Below are 23810 nucleotides of genomic sequence, written 5' to 3'. Positions count from 1 at the left end.
TCAGACTACCACTGATTAGTGTCAGATTTTCACTGCCTGACAGGCAAGCAAACCCCAGGCCCAACAGCACTGTTCTCCAGACTCTGAGGAACATCACTGATTTAGCACTGGCATCCTTCTAACACTATCAGCCTGTATCCTGTCATTGCTGTGTGTAAGCAGAGACCAATCCCACGAGTGTTTTGCCACTCCACATAGAAAAGTGTGGGTTTTATTTGCACCTTCTCATTTTAACCTCATTCAGGTTCTCAGAGATTCATGGTTTTGTTTGCTGCCTTTATAAAACAGCTGAGGCTTGGCAGTAACTGCCCACAGACAGCCTTGCCAAGTCCCCAGAAGCTTGTCTCATGTCTGGTTATACTTCAAAGATTTTTTTTCTTTTCCTCTGAAGTGCCTTCCTAAATCAGCTAACTGCTTTGGACTCCACATCTAGTCTGTGTGTCATCTGTGCTAATAAACAGGAGACTCTTGGATGTCTCTCAAGGTGTTTAGAGATCACTGCAGTATAGTTTACAGAGACCAAAACCAACTAATTAGATCTATTATCTAAAATAAAAAGGGCATTTGTTTACTGAATCTGGTTTTGCAGAACATTTTCTAACATGCTAGGTTTTGTATTACTTGTGACCTAAAAGCAGTACAATTAGTACATTGCTGCATTCTTCCTTGCTAGAAGTCAGGGCCAAATTACAGGCTAATTTGGAGTTGCCAAATCCTGACTCTAACAGAAGAAAGGATGAGTGGGAAGACCATATATTAAACACTCAGGAGGAGGAGAGAAAACTGTATCACGGTATCCTCTTCACTGCTAGGGAACCTCCACCACTTTGTTTGTTTATATTTTCAGTTATAGCACTGGCTATCTCCATTCAGGTAAAATTCCCAAAGGAGACTGATGGGATTTGATAGAAAAGAAATTAACCTAGAATTACAGGGTATAATGCTCATAATCCATCTTCTGGCGGGGAGTTGATCCGGGGAACTAAGGGTAAGCCTTTGACCAGATGTCTACCGTTCTCCCACTAGATCCTTACAGTAAGCCTCCAGCTTAGACAGAGAAAAGAACCAAGATGCTGCTGTGCTGGAGCCATCACTATTTCATCAGTGTAGTGGATAATACCAGCTTATATGGTTCTGAAGTCTCCAAAGGAAGAAAAGGAGTTTATGAAGACAAAGAGGAGTGGATGTAATTTGGAAAATAAAAGGAAGACATACACTGAGAAAGGAATGGATGCTATTTTGTCAGGAGACAGCGCAGGGCGGATGAAGTAAATACAAAAGCAGGGAAAATCTTGCCTTCTGAAAGAATAAGCAAAGAGATATTTTATTTTACAACTTTTTCTATCTGTATTTAATTTCAAAGTGTCCATTACTGATTCTCTCTTCAAGACTTGATAAACTGGATGAAAATACATGCATCTTGGTTTTGTACTACAGGAATAAACTCCCACAACATGAAATCTCTTACAATGGCATTTTTTTTCCTCTCATCTTGTTTCCCAAGTCATCTTTGAGGTTATCAGTAAATAACAGACAGTAACTGGTTAAACAGTCTGTTACCTACTTTTCCTTTCATCAGTTGGTGAAAATCCTGCACAACCTACATACAACAGTGCCAGAGGAAGAAAATACCACTTGTTTCACTGAGACAGATGCATACTGCTAAATATAGATTTTACTGAACTGTTGGTTTCTAAGTTCATAGGACTCGTTTCCACTGCTTCTCAGTGGCTCTTTCTCATCTCCCATGTCATTGTCTTTCATCTGCGTAAAATAGGCAGGCGAAGCTTTGCATTCATAGTGCCTGTCAAGAGATTTCAGGTGGATCAACATATGAAGAGCGTAGGCAAGAACCAACAGCAGAATCAGTGACATAACCAGTCCCATAAGTATCGCTGGAGAGAAAATGGATGCACAGTCTTTTGCATAGGCAAAATGTCCTTCTTGAATGTTAAAACCTTGAATCTACAAAGAGAACAAAAGGGCTTGTATTAAATAAAGTACTTGTGTCTCAGTTACATACAGCTTCATGAATTTGCTCCTGGTGGCAGGCAGAATTTTTCATTTAATACCTGCATACTGCAAAATTGTACCTATCAGTGCTAGCTGGAGTTAATGCTCAGAGTTTACCCATGTCAGTCTTCTAGAGACCACCAGTTATTCTAATCCACTTCACTCTGCTGCCCAAGGGATTTGCAGTTGTGTTTCAAACAAAATCTTCTATGACTACTCATCAGACCCCAGTAACACTTAATCGTAATCGTGGTACCTTTCAGGTTAACAGTACGTTTCCAGTACTGTTTGTTGACAGCCTCTGTTTCACAATGCATAAACTTCAACATGACAAACAAAGAAATACACTCAATTGCCTATGCTAATATTCAGTTTTTCTCACCTGATCCATGTGCACGGTATATGGCTAAACTACATGAAGTTGCATTCAGCTATGGCCAAAACTACCAAACTACCAGTAAGTTTTACCTGTGCCTTTGATTCTAACATGGTTTACCACACTAGCATTCGGGGAATTGACTGTCCGCTCCACTAAAGCAGCCTGTGGGCATCTATCACGTGGTGAGAAAAGGGGATCAGCTCTCCCCCTCAGTCCCCCTTTTCAGCTCTTCAGGCCCTATGACTTAGGTATCTAAAACCAAGACATCCTCATCCAGTCATCTTAGGCTCCCTTATTGTCAAATGCAGAAAAATAGGCACTTTCAGAAGATGATTAATCTCATCCTAAAATAAGGACTGAAGATGAGTCACAGGAATTATCCACTGGCTTTAGAGGCAGGCTGGGGTGACTATAATCAGGGCACAAGGTTAAAATTACTAGGCATCAAAAGTTAAGTGAGATGAATCCCATACTTGGTGACTGATGTTGTTGATGCCAGGTTGAAGAGCCCAGCTCAGAGAGATGTTAACACTAACATTTAAATTCATTCCGCACACTAATGGGAAACCCACACAAGAGACTACAGAAAATGTATATAGCCCTTCATTTCCTTGGACAGGAAGGTGAGCATAATAATTTAAGTCTTCATTTCTATTTCAAGTTTCCATGGACATCCTGTAAACTGTACATGGAAGGTCATATACTTTCTTGGCAGTGAAGTGCAAAATTTCCCATCAGTCTACCTATGGAATCCATTTGGCTTAATTCCATCACATTACCTGGAAATCAATAAAAGTGACTTCCCAAAGCTTTGAAAGATCATTTGCAGAGCTGGGTACAAGCAGTGCATCGTATCTCTGCAAGCTGCTCACGTGTTCACAGTGGTAGGAGTAACTTGCTGGTGCATATATTCTGGTTGCATTGAACGTTGCCTGTATGGAGTGGTTGTAAAGAAGCTGCAGTCTGTGTAAACTAAACCAGTTCTGAACAGACAGCTGGTAATAGCTGGCTGTTAACAAGAATCTGAAAATACGTATGGGAAGAAAGGTGAGTAAGTCTACCTAAGAGTTACAACTATTAAATTCAAATGTTGAACAATCTTAGAAGACACACTGGTATTACCAGAGTTTCACCCATTTATACCAGTGGGAGCTCTAGCCACTTCTACTGAGTCTGGAAAGTGATCTGAGGTTCTTCACTGCTGCAGCTGAAGGAGTTTGCTGCCATCCCACACACTGAGGGGTTTTTACTAAATGACTTCGAAAAATCTGTATGCAACATTGGTATTGCACTTCCATAAAAGATACAGAAAATTATTTTTTAAAGAAATGTTGTTTTGTTCTGTTGACAAGAAACAAACATAAAGTAGGTCATAGTCTGATGCCTGAGCAGCCCACACTATCAGTTCTTGTGGCAAAATTTCCAGACAAAGATGTAGCTAATTAGCAAAGTTTAGCAAAAATTTCAGACACGGGAAGAATCTATTTAAAAGAGATGACCCAAACTTTTCTCATTAACAGAAAAGTCAACATAGAAGAAATGCCTTAATAAAACAAGGCAGGCAAATGTTAAACCTATTAAATGCAGGTGTGCCTATTATATAATCAACAGCTTTTATCACATTATTTCCGTTTAGACAAATTCTCCTAAAACAAATTCCACAAGCAACTGCATAACAATGCATATTAACATGTGATTATCAAATATTTACATTATCATATAAACTTACCTAATAACAAGTCCCTTTAGATTGCCAATGTCACCAAACTTCAGAGAAAGCCTAGGCCAAAAACCAAGTAACATCAGGCTAGATAAAAAACTTCACAAATCTTAAGAGAAAAAAGCATCACAAAAGATCAAGCACAGTTATACATGAAACCTTTTGCTCAGTATACCTTCAAAGTCAGTGAGAAAAAAACTGAAAGGATTAAAACTTCCTCCAGTGAAATCCAGTAGTTCACCTGTTAATTTGAGTGAGGCCTAGACCGTCCAGAAAGAACAGAACTGCGTGTTTAACTTTCCACACAATTCAGTTTCACTTCTTTCAACGTCAGCTGACAATTAGGTCCATTTGATCGGTGTTCTTCTCATGCCATGACAATTCTGTCATGCATCACCTCTATGTCATTAGAAAGTGTAAACAGCCACATTATTCCTGTCTTTTTAAATACCACACTTCTACCATCTCTGGAATTAATGCATTGTAGCACTGCATGATTAAATGGCATGTTTTTTTAGCTTAACAGTAATGTTTTGCCTCTTAAAACCTGCATAATAGATTCTCGTTGTTGACATAACCTTTTCAGACTAAGTAGAGATAAAACATAGTGAAAACATGCAGCATTGGAAAGACTTCCAAACTTGAAGCTGAAGAATATTTTTTTAAAAAAACAGCTAGCCCTATGATTTCAGAGAAGATCTGGACTTCTTGACCTTGACTAACACTGGTACAATAAACCAGGACATTGAATCTAGACTACCCCTTGCTTTGCTACAAAGGGATATCACAGACAGCTGAGGACTGGACACAGGCAAATACGGCATTCAACTCAGTGGCCTGATCCAGAAGTTGGTGCATAAAAAAACCTGCCGGTTGGATTATTATATTTGTATAGCAAATGCATATGTGCTCAGTGTCAAATATTTTTTCCTGACTCCAGCTACTTTGCGTTGATCAGGCAGTGTAAACCACCCTGAAAGCTGGCATAAAGCCACAACAGAGTCAAAGAAAGCTGGAGAAGGGAGAAGCTTAAAGGACTTTTCTGGGGTGAGAAAAACAGAGCAATACATCCTGTGAGCACTCAGCCATCAACTGGTATAACTTAGGTCAGCCCTTAAACATGAGACTACAGGTAACGTTCAAGACAGTGTTTCCTTTTCTTCTCTGCTACAGTCAAATGCAGGTTGACTAAAAATCTACTCAAGACTCTTATTTGATAATTACACCTGAGTCTAATCTTGACTCATGAGCCCAGATTATCTATTTTCCTAACCACAGAGCATGATTTCTACATATAGGGACCTCAACCAGTACTTTGATGTCATCAGTGGCAACGAATGAATGGATACTTGAAACATACAGTTTTTAATCACTTGATAAATGGAAACTAGCAGAGATGCCACAGATCTGTTCGTGCAAACTGTCAAATGTCCTGACAAACCCCTCCTAGAGAGAGCTCAGAATAAGGAAGCCCTTTCTTGATTAGGATTCTGGAGCACATTCAAAGGGCAGGAGTCAGTGGGAGTAGTATTTCTTAATGTACCCCAAATAAGCAAAGTATAGAACGTGCAAGAAAGCAAAACCATTGGGGATGGGTAGCATTTTCCTCTCTCTCTCCACAGAAAAGAGGACAAAATGCTCAGTAGTCACAGTATGTCTCTTGACTAGAAAAACATGCCAGCCTCAGCTTCAAACTAAGCAACAAGGTCCTGCCTGCCTTTAGCAGCACACCCCTAGCTCAAGGCTAATCAGAAAACTATGAGAGAAACAAAGAGAAAGATCAAAAGACATGGCAGGTAAGATGGCTCTGGACAGTACAGAGCTTGAAATTAAACTTGGTGAAACACTGAGAAAAGGCATGTCAAGGGTATGCTGTAGAGTAGTTCTGGTTCCTGACTCTTCCTTTTTTAATGAATAATGTATTCTATAAATCCCCAAATATCTTTCAACATAATGCATCAAGCAGAATATGCATCCCTGTGGTGGACTGACTCCAGCCAGCAGCTAAGACCCATGCAGACACTCACTCGCTCTGCTTGCACCCCACTCCACAGCAGGACAGGGGGAATAAAAGGAAGAGCAAAGGAGGGAATTCATGGGTCAAGATAAGAGTTTAGTAAGCGAAGGAAACAGGGGGGGAAATGACCACAGTTTTGCAAAGGCAATCGCTGACTGTCTCCCACAAGCAGACTGATGCCCAGCGAATCTCTGAGCAATGGCTACCCTAGAAAACACAACCGCTATCCCCTGCTCCCTCTACCCCAGTTTTTATTGCTGAGCATGATAGTTATATGGTAGGGAATATAACTCTGGTCAACATGGGACAGCTGTCCAGGCATTGTCCACTCCCAGCCTCTTGCCAACCTCAGCCTACTCACTGGTGGGGCAGCACAACAAGCAGAGAAAGCCTGGACACTGGCTCAGCAAGAGCCAAAGCACTGGTGTGTTATGAATAGTTTTAGTCACAGACACAAAACACAAGAGAAATACCTCCGTTCCAGCCAGAACTAGGACAATTCTTAATCTCTTAGAACTCAGTATTTACAGACTGAAGCATCCACTACTGTAACCAGAGTACGAGGTACCTGTGACAGGTAAGTAGACAGAGTAGCCTGCTGAAATCTAAGTCTCTAAACAGGAGCTCTGCCACTGCACTCCTGATTTTTCAAGCCTTATGAACAACTATAAAACTATACTTCTTGCTTTGAAATCCTTACTTTTGCATCAGTATATTTTCTGTGAGGTTACACTCGTTACTAATAAGACTAAACTATTTCTGAATTGCAGACCAGAAGAGAAGAATGAATCCTGGTTAAGTTATTACTTTTTATTTTTAAAATAATATTATTCCGTTCTCTACCTCTGCCTGTCAAAACATAGTGCCAGATTAGTTCACGTGTTGATGATGTAAAATTCAGACTACCTTGATGAACACTATGGTACCACAGGCAGAAAATCTGGCTTCTTTTCCAATTACACTTTTAGTTTTCTTGTAACCTCACTAGAATTTCTGTGCACCTTGGGTTATTCTTCACAGGTGTATAATCAGAAAGAAGTAACACCTACTTTCTGTGAAAATGTCTTTAGATGTACAGGTGAAATGTTGTATAGGAGCTACATGAAACTGCAGGGTTTGGTCATGTTATTTTTATTGGTTTGTGTCATCACAGATTCAAACACCATTTATCACTCAACGCTCACATTCAGCACATGCCCAGTTAAGTATCCACTTCCTAACTTCTAGACTCTTGCCTACCAGAATGGAATCAATGACCTGGTATTAAACATGAAGCCAGTCAGCATACCACATGGAGGGAGAGAATTAGTCAGGTACATGACAAAGGAAATTAAAAAAAATCTACATGCCTTTCTAGTATAGCCATGGGACTGGAGGCCTTTGGGTTCAGTTAGGTTAATACATAGCTCTCACTCAGGTTTAGCAAAAGCAAACCTGCTAAATACTGTTCATGCTGAAGAAATTCACGGCAGACTGGGACGTAGAGATCAGGGTTTTGGAGACTCTTCAGATCACATGCAAACCTACAGTGAATTCACTCTCTGGCTTCTGTAACTCACTTATCGCATCCTGGTACTTGGGGCTACCAAACTGCTCCTAAACACACATCAGCATCTTGTAGCAATGGTTTATGTTACTGCTGCCACACATCCTGTGAAGGGATAAGTAGCCATGCACAGCCAGCCCCTAAGACTCCATACTCAGTGTAAGATCCTCTATCCAGTCTCCCCAGCAGCTACGTAAAACAGCTGGAGACTAAAGAGATCGACAGCTTCAGCCTCATAGGCACCAAGAGCAAAACTGGCTGGCCACAGGGATTAACTGCGCCACTGCAAGAGATGAAGACAGCTAGGTATATCTACGTGCCCTGTGAAAGACTGGTGTGAAAGCATATAACGCATGCTGCCCTGCTGCCTGCAATGTCAGGACATTCTAGGAAGGAGCCTGCCCCTGGAGCTCTACACCACATGATGATACACAAGGTCTGGTTTCCTTCAGTATGTATTTACTAGACTTGTTATCTGTCCTTTGGCAGAGTAGAATGCCACCTTACATTGCACTGTCTTCGCTGCAGTTTGAATCTCCAACATCCACTGTTGCATGGACACCAAACGTCTTCTCCGTCAAATCCAGCTGTGTGTGGTTTTCAAACTTAATCATGATCCTCTTGGCCCAGAAGAGAATGCAGGGGATGCCATTCACTGTAACATTGAGAGGGCTGTAGTGGCTGTGGGTGAATGGCCTCCAGGATGCTCTTTCCCACTGTCCTTTCCTGCTCAAGTTGTAGCTGACAACCTGATGGACCACACAAAAAAACGGCATCAGAAGATGTGTATTTCAGGAGTGACTCTCCATCCTACCAGAATAAATTAGGCCAGCACTTTGAGAGCATCTGTGGAGCCAGTTCTCAGCCACAGCAGTACTGAAATCCAGACTGATTTCAGTACTTCTGATTCTGAATCAGATTTCTGAAGATTTCTGAAGCAGAGAAATCTCTGACTAACCCCTTCCCATCACGGGAATGGCACCACACAGACCTCTAGCTCCAGCACAGCTGGCCAGAGTGCCAATATAAGTTATATTTATTCTACTAGGGTTGTAGCACTGGGTCAAACTGCATTCTTAGCATGCTCCCGGTCTCACCCCAGCACACTGCAGAGCTGCCAACAAAACATTAAAGCAAAGTCAGAATCACAAGGTGCTGATCACAGCAGAAGACTATCTAGGACACTTGCACGAATTACTTCAACACACTAAAGAGGGCTCAGCCTGGGCCAAGGACACAGCCCACCATGCTGAAAGCACACTAGGTAGCTGTCCAGGTGAAAAAAATGTCCAAGTCTACATCTACCTGCAGACAGTTTGGCTCCTGATGGCTTTAAAAGCAGAAAAATGCTTGCTGCGGAACAGGATGGCTCAAGTATGGACCCCTGCCTTTACAAAATGAGTCATTGGCAAGATGAAAACCTGGGGACTGCAGCTTCATGTCATCTGTAGACATCAGAAAAATGCTATCCCTTCTAAGCTAAATTTCATAGCAAAAGGAGGGCAATTGGGCAGTTGGGCAAAATAATTTGAGACAGTGAGTCAGAGCTCAGAAAGGACCTCAAAATTTAGCTGTCATTTCCATGTTTCAGACTAAAATTTCCAGACACCAGCTCTTTTCCATCTACAGGTATGACTATGATAATGTACACAATGTCTGCATGGCTGTTTTAGATGTCATATGATTAAGCAAGCTCAAATCCTGTACAAACAAGAGAAGTGAGTCCCAGTCACAAACAGCATCTTACCAGGTTCCAGAAGGGATGCAGTTAAGCTCCAAAGCTTTGTCTTGGCTTAAAGAGAGATTTTTTTTTTTTTTTTTTTTTTTTTTGCTCTTCAGATTAGCAAATCACGTCTCCCAGCTCAGACCCTGAAACACCCCTTTTGATACTTGACCTTACGTATGGCCCAAGACTGCTTTAGGATTAAAGTACTCACAGCAACAAGCTGAAAGTAAGGTAAGAACGTGGTCAGAAAACGTGATGCAACAGCCAGCGAGAAACACTGACTATGACTGTCACCTGCATAAATTCTAAGGCTGTCTTCCCAGAAGCACAGATGAGAGATATTTAATCAACAGATGATTTACATTAGATTGCATCATTTGCAGGGGTTTTGGTACAGAAGCCTTTTATGCTCACTTTTTTACAAGACCTAATGACTGACCTCAGGAAAACTCCCACTAAATTTAACCAGTCTTGCAGTTTTGCTTCGGCTATTCTTTTAGTACCAAATGATACAAGCAAAATACTGGCCGCAGCAGTCAAATTACACTGTACAGAATACGGATGATAGGATTTGGTTCTTTCAGTAAGACCCTGTGCCCCAACTCACTGCCTGTCAGCACCAGCGATGGCAACTGAAGCCTCACCTCACTTCTCAGAAAAGCAGAAGGTATCTTGTACAGCACGTAGTGGATCAGTATCATACCACAATGATTTAGACAGTTTTGTTGGCTATTTCTTGTAAACAATGTATTATTTAATTCAATAATGTAAATGAAGAGATCTAGATGTGCTATGAAAAATCTTTACAGATCCAGTCCTTCAAACATTACCTGCGTAATTGCTACTTGATTTACATTAAATTTTGGCTTCACACCACCATCATAACGTCGACCTGCAGAAGAAAGTGTGTTGTTAGCCTACAAAGAAAACATCCAATCATTTATAAAAGCATGCTCTTGCACGTTCCTATGCAAACAACAACTAACCCTGCATAAAATTTGTATTTCAGAATACCTGATATTTTTTTTGGAAAGTAATTTGGCTTGGTGCAAATACTGCTTTCAATACATGTATTTTCTGGTTTACTTTACCTTACTCATACAACAAGGTTCCGCTTCTTTCCATTGAACATCTTGCCACTCTTACTGGGAAGAACTCCTAATGCCCCAAAATTACAAGATTCAGCCTTTATTCATCCCGAACACACTTAACAAAAGCTTCTTCTTTCTTCATACAGCAAACTCTATTGTCAAAGGGTGTGTGTACAAGTGCATGGCGAAAACATGTTAACTATGGGTGGGAATTTCTTTCTCTGCATTGGTGAGCAATGGGAAGCTGTGACAAATAACCTGACTGTCTGACTGCTTGCCAGGAGAGTGACTTTTCACAGATCATTTCATGGACACTCTCACAGCTCCATCCTTCAAACATACAACTCTGTTTTCATTTAGTTTAAAAAAAAAACCACAACGAAAACACAAAAAAGACAAAACACTTCTTTCTTCCACATTCTCACTGCACCTCAGTCAGTTGGTAAATCATTATTTTAACCAGACAAGCCCTTTAAATGGTGTCTTTTAAAGAGAGATATGCTTTAACAAAACATTTAACAGAAGTCGCTAATGCCAGCAGAAGCAACATCTGGGAATGAAGATCTTTTATGGCTGCTCTAAGAGAACCGGTATTCAGGCATTCAGCTCACAGAAAGCCTTACCATTTCTTTGCAGAGAATCTTGATCTGAGAATGCATGTGAACTAGAAGAGAGGAGAAAAATATTTACTGTACAGCATCTGGATTTAAAGTCTGCAACAAGTTGACTGGGGAGAGCTCCTGTTCCTGTTCATTCAATAAAACATTCAAAACGTAACTCATATCCTTGGCTAGTTAATGTCACAGGAACAGGGCAAATTAATCCCAAAGCTAGTGTACCCAGGGCAACAATGCATACATTTTCAGAGATCCCTCAGGTGGATCAGCCCTGCCAGGCATTCCCATATCCTTACCATATTTACTAAAGGCTTCATTACCCCTCTTGTCCCTTTCCATGGGACAACAGTTTTGGATTACAGACTGAACCAGTTCCAGCCCACAAGCAGGGGAAGACAAGGATAGCACTGCACCATCCTCAGCGCCCAGAAATAATCAGAAGCAACATGCTGAATTTCTCCAGGACAGGCCAAATGCACTGGGCTAGCACGCATTATGCCCAGATTTATAGCCACCTAAAGAGAGCTCCTCAGTGATTCCAAGCAATCCCAAACCCCATGGAAGTCAGCTGCAAGGTAGGGTGCAAGCAAAGCACATCTCAGGTGACAACATCCAGGCTCGTGATATTTTCAGCCTTTGATTTTCTTCTTTGGTATAATTTAGGGATAAGTCTTCAGGTGTTTTAAGTATGATCTGCTTTCCTGAACCAGAGAATCAAGCCAGTAGATTCACAAACATCCCCAAAAGACCTACATGACCAAAGTCCAAGAAACCAGTCTCTCCCTTAGGACCAGACTCCACTCCTTGAGTCACAGGAACTCCTTTCTGCCCCCTCCACACCACAGCAGCTTCTTTGGGACCTGCAGCCCCCTACAGTGGATTCACCTGATGACACATACCCACATCTTAAAGTCTGCCACCAGTGTTCCCTAGCGAGTGAACACGCCAGCACTCCCGCACTCAGAGCTGAGTATCGTTCCACAGAGACACTGCACAGCCTGCCCTACTTCTGCCCGCGCACTGCCTTCCAGGCCTTAAATGATGGTGGGGCCAGACCTCCCTCACCGCCACTTCACGTGGAAATACACTTCCATTTTCTTCTCTTGCCTTGTTTCTTTCTGCCTTTCCCACCCATCACAGAAGCAAAATACTTGAAAAGATTACACAAAGAACAGCATGTAAGGACTAGGAATAAAAGCAGTTTTCACTGTTTGTGTGTAGATTTGGTATTTGGCATTTCAATTGCGGAGTCAAGCCTTGACCTCACTGGGGAGCTCTCCAGCTGTTGGGTGAACCCACTCTCCAGTGGACGCCCTGGGTAGGGGGATCTGTGTTACCCACTAGCATGTACTGCAGGAGTGATCCCAACCTACTTTCCATCACAGTATCCTTAATGGCAGATAAATATGAGTCTAAACAACGTAACGCCATCAAAGAAGAATCGAGGGATGGTTTACAGCCTGCCCTGCTTGCTGCCATGCCCTTGTGGATCTGGCAGTCAGGGAGTTTGATCACACTGAATGCAGCTTGCCTGAAACCCATGGCAACGTTATCGCTTCAGCAAAGCCCAGATTTCATGTGCAATGTCTTGTTTATGCTCAAGGTTTAGGACAGCAGCAGGCTCTTCTGATCAGTGAGAATGTCCTTTTGCAGGCATACTCTCGGCTGCCACAAATAATCTCTTCTGTCCCCTTGCAAATGCCTCAAACCCAGAAGGCAAAACAGACAAAAGTGAAGCAGAGTCCATATACCAGCTTGTCACTTTGCCACCAGACACCAGGTCTGATGAGCAACTTTGCTCCAGACCATCAGGAAAGCTGCTCAGTCCCTTCAGCAACCAGAAAGACAGTTAGGGTCTGCAGCACCGCAGCAGTGACTGTGATCCGAGCTGAAAGAACCTTAAGACAATCTTAGGTTCAAAAAAGTTTAATGTAGATGACACTGTTTAAAATCAATCTGGTAGTTTTATTCACATATAGTGAGACTGATTTTCTCCTCAGCTGCAGCTGTTAAATCCCAGTGACTTCAAAGAGGCTGTACACTTGCAGGCTGGGTCCCACTTTCTCACACTGGCCAAGGTTTAGGACAGCAGCAAGTGGGTTTTGGGGGTTTGGGTGCCAAGGTTTGTGCTGGGCTGAGGTCACCGAGCTGTTCAAAGGTCTCGCACCTACAGTAAGCAGCCTTGAGATGGATGGAAAAAACCAGCTTTTGATAGATAGGTAACAAAAGACATGGCTAAAATGGACCAAACCTTGTTTTCTTGCTCAGACAAAATTCTCTCTTACGTTGTGTAACTATTAGGAACAATATTTTTGTGATTTGATGCAGCCTTATTTTTCTTTTCTAGTGTTCCTGCATGACAGATTGGCTAGAAAAGGCAATTTTGGGGTATTTTTCCATGATAATAGCTACAATAATAAGGCACACCAAAAGCAAACTCATGTAAATCATTTAGTTGAACTAACTTTAGTCATATTTAGTTGTACCTATATATCTATTTACTTACACTTAGTTATATGTTTAGCTCCTCCCTATATACATAATTAAAAGCTTACAGCCCACTACTCCAGCTTGGAAATCACCATGCTGTAGTGTGCAGACTAAAACATTAAGAAGACACCAGACTGATGTAAAACTGTGTAATACATTTCATCTCCTCACTGGACTTGAAAGGTTTTTATGCCGGTCTGGGAAAAGAAAGGGTTATTTTTTTTTCATGATTATCAGTTTAAAAAAAAATAATCATCACTTAGTTTCCCACCTGGGATAAGGCTAATATCATGGTCAATTACATCACCTTAAGGAATGCTAACTGATAGGCAACATCAAGTCTTGAGAAGAGTGTACAATGAATATATGAGGCATAGCTCATTGCAAACACCCCTGTAGGGTTACACCCTGGGAACAGTTATAACCGACCTTCACAGAGCCTGCCGGCACAGGGTGGGAGCTCACGACAATGCAGTTTGACTCCTCTGCCATAGCAACGCGCAGCCATGCCACTCCAGAAGAAATGTCAAGTTTCTGCTTTCAGGATGAAGATACTCAAATATAAATGAGTGCACAGCTAATAAAATAGTCATGCTTTCATGATGAATGCAGTGGAGAGAGTGACCTGGGAACAACTGCTAAGTACCACAAGTACAACAAGTATGACTAGCCACACGGCAGGTACCCTCGGGAGGCAGGTGGAGGCATGCAAGGGAATAAACTCCACCTAGGCACTCCTGTTCGTTATCTGTTTATTAGCAATGCTGGTTGCTTCCTTTCCTCCTGCAGAAGGTATACAGCCCCAAGAGAGAAAGATGAGGGAAATCCGTTACGGCAAGGCTTGCAGTCTTCGCTTTGTCTCACTAAAGCCAGATCACGATGGCAAATTCTATCAGTGGTGTAAAGGAAGGCTGGCCTCCTGCTTCTGAGCAAGGACAAGCTGATGTTGATGTCGTTGGGTCTTTCAGCTGCCTTTGACACCCATAACCCTGAGAGGTGTCACAAAGGTGTGTGATCTGTGACAGGAATGGGTGGCCTTCAGTAGCCATCCTGCTGTCAAATCAGCAACCTTTCCGATAAGAGGCAAGCTGGGGAATTCACAGGTGGTCCCTGGCAGTGAAGCCCTTTTGCCCTCAGCTGGACTGTGTTTCATAGAACAAAAGCATTGAAAGGAAAAATGGGACAACACCACCACATTACAAATATATATTCCCTTTTGTCTATAAAGATGTTAATTACATGTCAGAAACAGGACACTAGCTAGCACTAGAGCTTTCTTCTCCACTGCCTGAAAGACTATCAGCAAACAGTGGCTAGACCTGCAACTCAGTGACAACAAATCATTTTAGCACACTTAATTAGAGACTAGCCTTTTAAATTATTTTTTTTTCAGCCACTCTACCCTAAAACTTCAAATTCACTTGCACATGTAGTATATCTTTTGATAACTAGTATTTTTCCTTACCAATTCATAAATAACCAGCTCAGATACACCCAGACATGTAAGTTGTATGTCAAATTTACCATACCAAGTACGTCAGGAACTCACATGAAATTGGATTAGCCCTAATACAAAGCACTGGGATGACTGATCACTATGTAAGACCCAATTAAATAAGATTATAAGTATAAAGAAGTGTAAATTCCCTCTTATCAGATGACATTATCCATCTACATAAGATAACCAAGTCTGGCTTATTTGTCTGGAAAAGTTTATATAGACTGCAGTTTGAAGACATTCACATGAGCAGTCTTTTGTACACACAAACAAGCTGCATGAATAAGCCTGGCACTCAACAGTGACTGAGCGAGGAGCCCATAAACAGTTTCCACTCCATCAGGTTAAAGGGAAAAAAGAAAAAGGTAAAACTGTCTTTTATTCTTCATATTGCTGCTCTGACTAAGCGCATCAGATGGCAAAATGTACTCTACTGCAGTATGGCGACTACTTCAGAATTATCCCTCTAATACTAATGTTGCCCAGCTGCAGACTCCCTCGTTGGCTGCTGAACTAGTTTCAGTTAATTTATGAAGCACTGGATTTCCAAATATTTGGAAATAATTGGAAAATAACATGTGTACCTTCAACCACACTAAAAAAATAAGCTATGATTAAAGGTGGTGGATGAATGCTTGCTGAGCACCTGGTAGCAATGAACTGGTTGTAGTCCTAGGGACATTGGTCATAAGTAATTTCAAAGAAGTTATTAAAATTATAAACGTGTAAGCCTGGTAGTCCAGATTCAGGGCAAAAGCTAGTTCCTTCTAAGAAACACCCTAACAAAAAAATCTTACTAAATTTTAAATGTTTAAATGTTAAATTTTAAGTTCTATCATTAAGATACATCTACAAGCCCATGACTCTTATATTTTTAAATTTTAAGTCTTCCATGTTATGTTTTGGTAGCCTTACATGTGATTTGGCACAGAGACAGATTTATGCAATTATTTTACAATGCATTGAGTACGGGGGTTTGATTCGCACTTCAGTGGAAGTTCAGTAAGAACTGGATCAGAACAACAAGATACTCAAGCTTTCCTTTTTAATATATATATAAAAAAAAAAAAAAAACAGCTCATAGAACTTCTAGCAGATTAACACTGTGCAGGTATGATCCCACGTCCACTGAATGCAAAGACGAAACATCCATTCAATTCATTGGCGTCAGGATCACAAATACATTTGTTAATATTTATTGTACTAAAGTTCCTGTAATGCTCCACTGCTTGCTCTCTCTCAGATTTTGATCTGATTGCAAAAAAGTGCAATTTTACTAAGAAGACACTGGCAAACCCAAAAACTGGCAGAGGAGAAGAGCAAGTAAGCTATTTAAATGAAAACGTATTGTAGTATTTATCGGTAACTGACTACCAGATCTCTTAATACAAGCTTAAACAAATCACCACATGTCCTTCTTGCCTTAAATGCACAGATTTTATTGCCAGTTGTGACCTTCATCAGCATATTTGATCTGTTTGTTATTAGTGACTTTGGGGCATGATTCAAGTAATACAGTTTAGGCTGTTTTCACTTTTGTAATGCTTGGCTCTAGAAAGTCCCCTCCTCCCCCTGCTGTGATTTGGGCTTCCTATTTATATGTCATTAGAGAATGAAATAGCACTATGAACAATGATAAATCCAAATGTCCAGTAATCTTCTAAGTTTAATACTTCTTAGCAATATTGAATTCATGCTTCAAATATCCATTCTACACAAGTAGAATATTTTAACACCTATGCTTCTTGGAGCAGTTTTCACACCCTTGCTATTACCCTATTTAGAAATCTGTTCCCACACAGACCAGGGAAAGACAGTCTGAGAGTCATTAAAATGTAATTAAATATGACAGATGCCCAGAAAATACTTATTTTAATACCATTTCTAGTATTGTTTATAAAATTGTTTTAAAGTTACATTTTTAATGCACTGTACACTTCAAAATAATTCATTTCTATATTGGACCCAAGCATTTCCAAACCTAAAAAGAAAATTAAAACCACGTCCTGACATTTTAAACTGCAATGAAATCTGCTTCCACACAGCAAAAATGACCAATTACAACATTTAAAAGATGCACTCAATTCCACCAGTTTGTTGATACACACTCGATTACTGACCTGCCATCCGCTGTCGCAATCATTTGCTCCACAGACACTGTAAATCCCACATACAAAAAAAACAGTAATAATCTAACGGCAGCGTTTCTTTCCATTGAGAAGACAGCCAGTCCCTCCACACCCAGCACATCTGCTCCTCTGGTCCAGCGGGCAGCCAGCTGCCTGCACTCTGCCTGGCACTGTGATGGGCAGCAGGTCCAGCCAATCGTGGGTGGGATCCACCACTCCATCACTGCACTGGCACCCAGAGGAGGAATCCTTCATCTGCTCAGATCTGTTCTGACAGCAGCCACCTACCGTTGCCACATTCCAGCTTCCTTGTGAATCAAAGATTACACATTCTGGGGAAATAGTATCAGGATGTGAGCAGTTTGCTAAGGAAAAGAGAAATAAAATCAGACGGTCTCTCCAGCCTCTGAAATCACACCAAAGAGCCCTTCTTACCTGTACCCAACTAACCTTAAAGAAAGCTGAAGGTGCTGTTTCCAAACAGTTCTGAAATTTCTCCTTCAGTACGATAACCAAACAAGGAATTACATGTATTTTGAAGTCTTACAATACCTTCAGAGTACTAGTATTATCCCCATTCTACAAATGTGAAAGCAGACATAGCAAGCTTAGAAGTCAAATATTTGGAAGCAGTTTCCTTTCTTCAGCCCTAATTCAGTTTGTGCATGTCCAGCTTTCTGGTTCAATCATTTTTATACTAACAAATAACTCTAAGACAGAACACAGTTGTTGAATGCCCACAGAATTACAGTGCTTCTGTTTCCGGACTGTCAGACCAAGACATCAAGGTGCATATACAACACTGTGAATACAGCAGGCTGGTTCTGGGATGGGTCATTCTCAAAAGATACATGGGTCGCAGGCACCAGTGCCTCTTCTGCAGACCCTCTGTCTTCAACGGCCTTCTGAAAATATACATCAGCTGTGCTCGTCATGGCAAAGAAGACGGCAAGACACCTGAGCTGACATCTCAAACCCTATGACCCACGTGCATTCTCCACACATTGCTCACTTGCATTCAAAGTGTCTACACAGGACCAGGTAAGCTGAAATCAGGTTTCTTACTTGTGGACTGGGTGCAATGACAGCGCTCTGCAGCATGCTGATGTGCAGTCTGGCCACCTTCACGAACACGGTCATGGATATGTGGGATCTGTGGGAACTCTGGGGTCCAGGCAGAAACGGTTCTTAGTACCCGCCTTCAGCATGGGCAGCTCACTCTCAAAAGGAAGCTCGGACCACTGCTTACCTGACATTTTGTCACACTGCACCCTTCTCCACTTAAATATCAGACAGGACATAGTCACAACCTGCTCCTGCTAACAGCTATATGTATTCATGTATGTATATATCTGTCTATGTACATACATACTTCACACACAACCGCTGCTTTCTCACTCAGCAGCTAATGTCAGCTATCTGCTGATGTGACCACATGGTAAGCCCTACTTCACTGATTAAGATCTCCTGTCTGTTGCATTCCAGATATAAGATAAAGATAGGGGCTTTAGCATTGTAATTACTAAAAAGGATTTACCATCTTAATTAATTTCTCCTCCAGTGGTACACAGAGTATTCGCTACTTAGAAATCTATCAACAGCTTGTCCTCAGTAGTACTGCTTCTTTCCAATTTAAGGAGGAGTCCAGATACTTAAGTGAGAATCCCAGCTTGAAAAATGAGATAAGGGAACGCAGTGATAAACAAGTACCAGTTGAAAATAATGTCTAAATTTTACGTGATGCACCAGAAATATATGATGCTAAATTTAGAATAATTACACCAGTACAGAGATGTGGCTCAGCTGAAAATTTTAAGTGGCCCTGGGAACAGGCAGAACCGTCACACACTCTTCTAAAAACTGTGAAGCCACTAATGTCACTATCCTGTTAAACATTTCAGTACTCCTGACCCATAGGCCCTCCTAAATAAGTGGGGAGGAAAAGGCACAGAGAGGCTTTTTGATGATGCCTTGAGAGTTCATTCACACACTGCTATTTTCTAAGTGTTATTCAACAGCATGGGAGCAAAAGCTAAGAAATAAAAACGTTGAAATACAAACCAGTGTGGCACAAATGAACAAATAATGTGTCCTTTGAGGGCAGAGAAAGTGAGAGAAAGTAGTGTAAACAACACGTGGCAGGCAACAGCTAAAGTCAGTACCAGCTTAATCCAAGATAATGTCTTGTAGTCCATTGTGTGACAACAGAATGTATCTTTATTTGTACTTCCAGCCTGTGTGTTTCCACGGTGCTATCAATTTCTAGAGGGAACCTGCCTTCTTAGACCACTGTTTCAGATAGTCAAAGAGGGGAAAAGTACATGTCAATTTGCTCAGAAACAAAGGCAGAAAACCAAGAAAACATGTAACATCAAACTGTAAACAGACGTTAAACCAGTGTACTGACCTTCTCACTATACACTAGTCCTATGGGTGCTGATAGCAATTCACTCACCAGCAGTCATCATCTGAAATAATGCTAGAAGTAAAGAGCATGAAGAAAAATCTTCCCTTACCTCTTGACACCGTGGTGGTGCACCTCACCCCCTCCCCTGAGCTCTATAATCACAGGAATCCCTGTTGGGCCTTGGACTCCGTGTAATGAGTTAGGCAGTTAAGTGTCCCTTGACCGTACCAGCAGCTCTTGCATGGCTGAGTTGGCAAACTGCACTGGCTGTACCAGAAACATCCCTTATCTCAACACCAACACCACCTGCTAGCCTTGGAACATTCCTTATCTGGACCATAACATCCTATAACAAGCCTGGGAACAGTCTTGATTACGACTCCAAGTGGCATGATACCACCATCAATGGAATTTTTTTTTAAAATGCATTAATTACCAACTCAGATTGCAGCCAGGACAGAACATTACTGATAATGAAAGCCAATCATCCCCAACCCCATAAAAAGCAGTCCTAAGTGAGGCACTTTGAGCTGTCCTGGACTGCAGCAAGCTGCAGCCAGCATCTCCTTCTGTGTGGGACATCTCTCAGAACTTGTGAACTCCCAAGTCTGCAATATTAAGGTGACCAAGCCCAAAAGCTGATGATGGTGCCTGGGCTGATCTTCCCGCTTCATGAGGCTCCACCCTTTGTCTGTTGAGAAATGCAAAGGCATGTGACGTGAGTATTTCACTGCTCTCAAGGGGAATTTTTAACAGGTATAGCTTTGTACATGTGTCTCTGAACATCTGTTCCTTTGTGTCTTTGTGTGTGTGTTGTGTGAATTGATTTAGGTACCTCATATTAAGTATATGTATCATCTTTTTTGCATCCACAGGTAAGCTGCTTTTATAATTTAAATTAAACCCATTTGATGCACTTTGTAAATGATAAATGAGTCAATGATTAAGCGCTGCTAAAATCCTACGAACTACCTCTAAACTCCAAAAAAACCTTAAGAGATCCTTGAGACATAAAGCATTGACTTATCTCTGAGACTAGGATCGGATCTAGCTGCACCTAAACTCTATTAAGAGTTTAGAAAGCAAGAGAGTCCACTCTGAACCTCGTGACTCAGCAGGACGGTCTCCCTTACCCTTCTGAGTTTTTAGTTGCTATGTAAATCATTCCAACTTAATTTTAATTTTGATTCTTCTTTGTGTGATTTGATTTATTTGTGTAATAGATGACAGAGTGAACCTTACTACCAAACTCTGTGAAGTCACACTCCCACAAATTCCTACAAGAACTGTTTCACTCATACCTTTGATGGCAATTCTTTAGATGACTTAACATAAACCACTTGTTTGTGACAGACACTTGCTAATAATAGTAATACTAATAACAGCAATAATAGTATTAAATATTCTCTATGCAATATACAGTTCTTAAGTATGTTGAGATACGTATTTGTTCTCAAATATGTTGCTTTTTAAGAGGTTCAAGCATAAGCAGACTCACACAGTATCTAAAAAGAAATTAGATGTGTTGAAAGCAAAGAATCACCCTAAGCACTTAGTTCATTCTGGCGAAGAATGATGACAAAACCACCTCCACATTACTAAGTTCAAAACAAAAACTTGAATGGAGCCTTACATGCAGTAGTCCTGGCAAGGGATTGATTAGATGTGCTTTTGTGACTCCATTGATGAATCGCTGTTGTACATTTCCCTGTTTTTCACTGCAATCAGCTAAACAAAGCTTGCTCGGCCACATGCTTCAACTACATACATACACAGTGGAAAAAGGGTGAAGAGAGGATCATAAGCAAAGCCCCCACACTGTTTTGTCGAACACAGGAGGTTACATTCAGCTCCACAAAGGCACCCAGTGAACCTCCTGCAGGGCAAAGTCAATGGGAAGTCAACAGTTCTGTTCATGTCCTACAAGATGAGCTATGGTAGTCTGAAAGTGGCCAATATTCCAAACAAGAGGACTAGAATGCTGTTTATCATCTTTCCCCCACCCTCTGGCAATAAGTTTTTGCACGTGATTAATGCAAGATTCATCCTTTGATGATAAAGCGGCTATCACTTAGTTTTTTACTTAGTACAGTGGCAGTTCAGACATTTTCATCACCAGGGAGGAGGCACAGATCTTACTGTACTTTAAACACTTCTCTTTTTTTTGGATCTACCTTGCAGAAAAGGTAGTTAAAAAAGCAGCTGGCAATTATATTCAGCTCAAGGATTCACAGTTTTCTGAGGTTTCTGAAGCAAACAATCAAGCTGACAGGCTAGCCTGTCAGTATTTCTGGCATCCCACACATCCTCAAATGTGTCACCACAGTCCAGCAGACCCCCTGTGACACGAGATGATTGCATACACATTGATGGACACCCCAAGATGACAGCTGTTTTGCTTGATGCTGCAACGATCACACACACACTGAGCTTGAGTGCAACTAATGAGACTGCAGACATACTTTTAACCAGGGATAATTTATCTCTTTGACAAGACAATGGTACTATTTATTTTCAACAGTTTATACTTACCTTCAGGTGACATATCTGGTCACCATGAACTGTGCAGCTTTCTAAAATAAATGTCTTAACCAAAGTACGAGGTATCAGCCACTGTATGACATATTAGCACTGAGTGTATCATTACTATTACTTTAAGACATGCATTGCTCCTCTAATTCAGATGCATTCACAATGCCCTGACAATGCAACAGAAGCATGGGCAGAAAACTGGCCTTAACACACAGGAAAAGGTTGTCTCAGGTGCAACAAAATCCTCTCTGGGCAACCGATTTGCCCATAGGCCTTTCAGCCTTCACCTCCACCACGCTGGTCGGGATGATACAAAACTTAATCCTGTTACAACTTTCTTTCCAGCCTCCCTTCCACTCCCAACCCCAAATGATGCCAATCCTATCCCGAGAAACATCCACACAGGCTCCCGGCCCTGCTGCAGCTAGTCTGGAAAGAGACTGAATCAAGAATGAAGCTTCTCATTCCTGGTTTACCTTGGGGGGGGGGGGGGGATAGGATGGGGATGGGCAATGGGGGGTAAAGGGCCCACACACCAAAAAAAACCCAAACCCCCTCACCCCCCCCCCCAAAAAAAATTAAAAAAAACCAAAACGAAACAAAAAAACCAAAACAAAACAAAAAAAAAAACCAGAAAAGCTCAGGCTGCGTTACAAGGTACGTCTGCCACTGAGGAAGAGGGCCCACTCCCCTGGAGATAGGCCGTGGGCCTGTCTATCTCCACTCCCCTGAAGAACAGCACTGTGGCAGCCGGAGGGCCCGCTCTGTTTTACACCCATCGGCATTCTTAAGGCACTTTCCCTTCAACTGAGGGAAACCCACAGGCTCTGAGGTACCAGGCGAGGCGGTCAAAGCCCTGACTCCCCCTCCGCTTTTTGTTCAACCTCCTTGTTGTTCTCCCCGCTGGAAGAGGCCCGTTTCAGGCCTTTCAGGCGCTGGCAGAGGGGGCTGCGCTGAGGGACCCCCGGAGCTGCGGGAGCAGGCGGCGGGCAGGCCGAGGCCGAGGCTCAGGGGCGGCAGGCGGGGCCCGGGGCGCCCAGAATGGCGGCGGGCGGCGGGTGGCTGCCGCCCCGGGCGGGCCGGGGCAGCGGGCCGCGGGCGGGCGGGGGGAGCGGGCGGCGGGCCGGGGCAGCGGGCGGGGGGAGCGGGCGGCGGGCCGGGGCAGCGGGCTGGGGCAGCGGAGGGGGGGAGCGGGCGGCGGGCCGGGGCAGCGGGCGGGGGGAGCGGGCGGCGGGCCGGGGCAGCGGGCGGGGGGAGCGGGCAGCGGGCCGGGGCAGCGGGCGGCGGGCCGGGGCAGCGGGCGGGGGGAGCGGGCGGCGGGCCGGGGCAGCGGGCGGGGGGAGCGGGCGGCGGGCCGGGGCAGCGGGCCGGGGCAGCGGGCGGGGGAGCGGGCGGCGGGCCGGGGCAGCGGGCGGGGGGGAGCGGGCGGCGGGCCGGGGCAGCGGGCGGGGGGAGCGGGCGGCGGGCCGGGGCAGCGGGCGGCGGGCCGGGGCAGCGGGCGGGGGGAGCGGGCGGCGGGCCGGGGCAGCGGGCGGGGGGAGCGGGCAGCGGGCCGGGGCAGCGGGCGGCGGGCCGGGGCAGCGGGCGGGGGGAGCGGGCGGCGCTGGCTGCAGAGCTCGGTCCCGGAGCCCCGCCTGTTGGGGCT

The 23810-nt window shown here is 43.1% G+C and overlaps 2 protein-coding genes across 5 annotated transcripts in view; both read right to left on the bottom strand.

Moving 5' to 3' along the window:
- Window positions 1–1292: 1292 nt before the first annotated feature.
- Window positions 1293–18217, bottom strand: ATP6AP1L (ATPase H+ transporting accessory protein 1 like). 3 transcript variants are annotated; one of them, XM_037372799.1, is made up of 8 exons: window positions 17677–18217; window positions 17515–17591; window positions 11116–11156; window positions 10232–10293; window positions 8183–8424; window positions 4122–4172; window positions 3172–3415; window positions 1293–1965 (listed from the first exon to the last, which is right to left on the bottom strand). In XM_037372799.1, the coding sequence occupies exons 2-8, from the start codon at window positions 17523–17525 to the stop codon at window positions 1663–1665; spliced, it is 954 nt and encodes a 317-aa protein (XP_037228696.1). In that variant the 5' UTR covers window positions 17526–17591; window positions 17677–18217; the 3' UTR covers window positions 1293–1662. The 3 variants fall into 3 exon arrangements, with proteins under 3 accessions (XP_037228696.1, XP_037228695.1, XP_037228697.1); XM_037372798.1 differs by lacking the exons at window positions 17515–17591; window positions 17677–18217 and adding an exon at window positions 17218–17495; XM_037372800.1 differs by lacking the exons at window positions 11116–11156; window positions 17515–17591; window positions 17677–18217 and adding an exon at window positions 17218–17328.
- Window positions 18218–18219: 2 nt separating this feature from the next.
- The window catches only part of ATG10 (autophagy related 10), a 105985-nt gene continuing 100394 nt past the window's right edge, over window positions 18220–23810 (bottom strand). For both annotated transcript variants that reach the window (XM_037372801.1, XM_037372802.1), the window contains exon 8: window positions 18220–18379. In XM_037372801.1, coding sequence (XP_037228698.1) covers window positions 18235–18379 — 145 coding nt within the window. In that variant the 3' untranslated portion in view covers window positions 18220–18234. The remainder of the gene's footprint in view (window positions 18380–23810) is intronic.

The sequence above is a fragment of the Falco rusticolus genome, chromosome Z (genome assembly GCF_015220075.1).
Source record: "Falco rusticolus isolate bFalRus1 chromosome Z, bFalRus1.pri, whole genome shotgun sequence".
Classification (NCBI taxonomy): Eukaryota; Metazoa; Chordata; class Aves; order Falconiformes; family Falconidae; genus Falco; species Falco rusticolus.
This window is presented reverse-complemented; position numbering and strand designations above follow the sequence as displayed.

Bases quoted from the DNA above. Each gene is read 5' to 3' on its own strand.
- ATP6AP1L (XM_037372798.1), bottom strand. From the start codon at position 17,447: ATGGAGTGGTGGATCCCACCCACGATTGGCTGGACCTGCTGCCCATCA. The intron at 11,157-17,217 runs GTCAGTAATCGA...CCTCTCTTCTAG, and splicing joins ATTGCGACAGCGGATGGCAG to TTCACATGCATTCTCAGATC. The intron at 4,173-8,182 runs GTAAGGTGGCAT...TTTTTGGCCTAG, and splicing joins TGCAGCGAAGACAGTGCAAT to GCTTTCTCTGAAGTTTGGTG.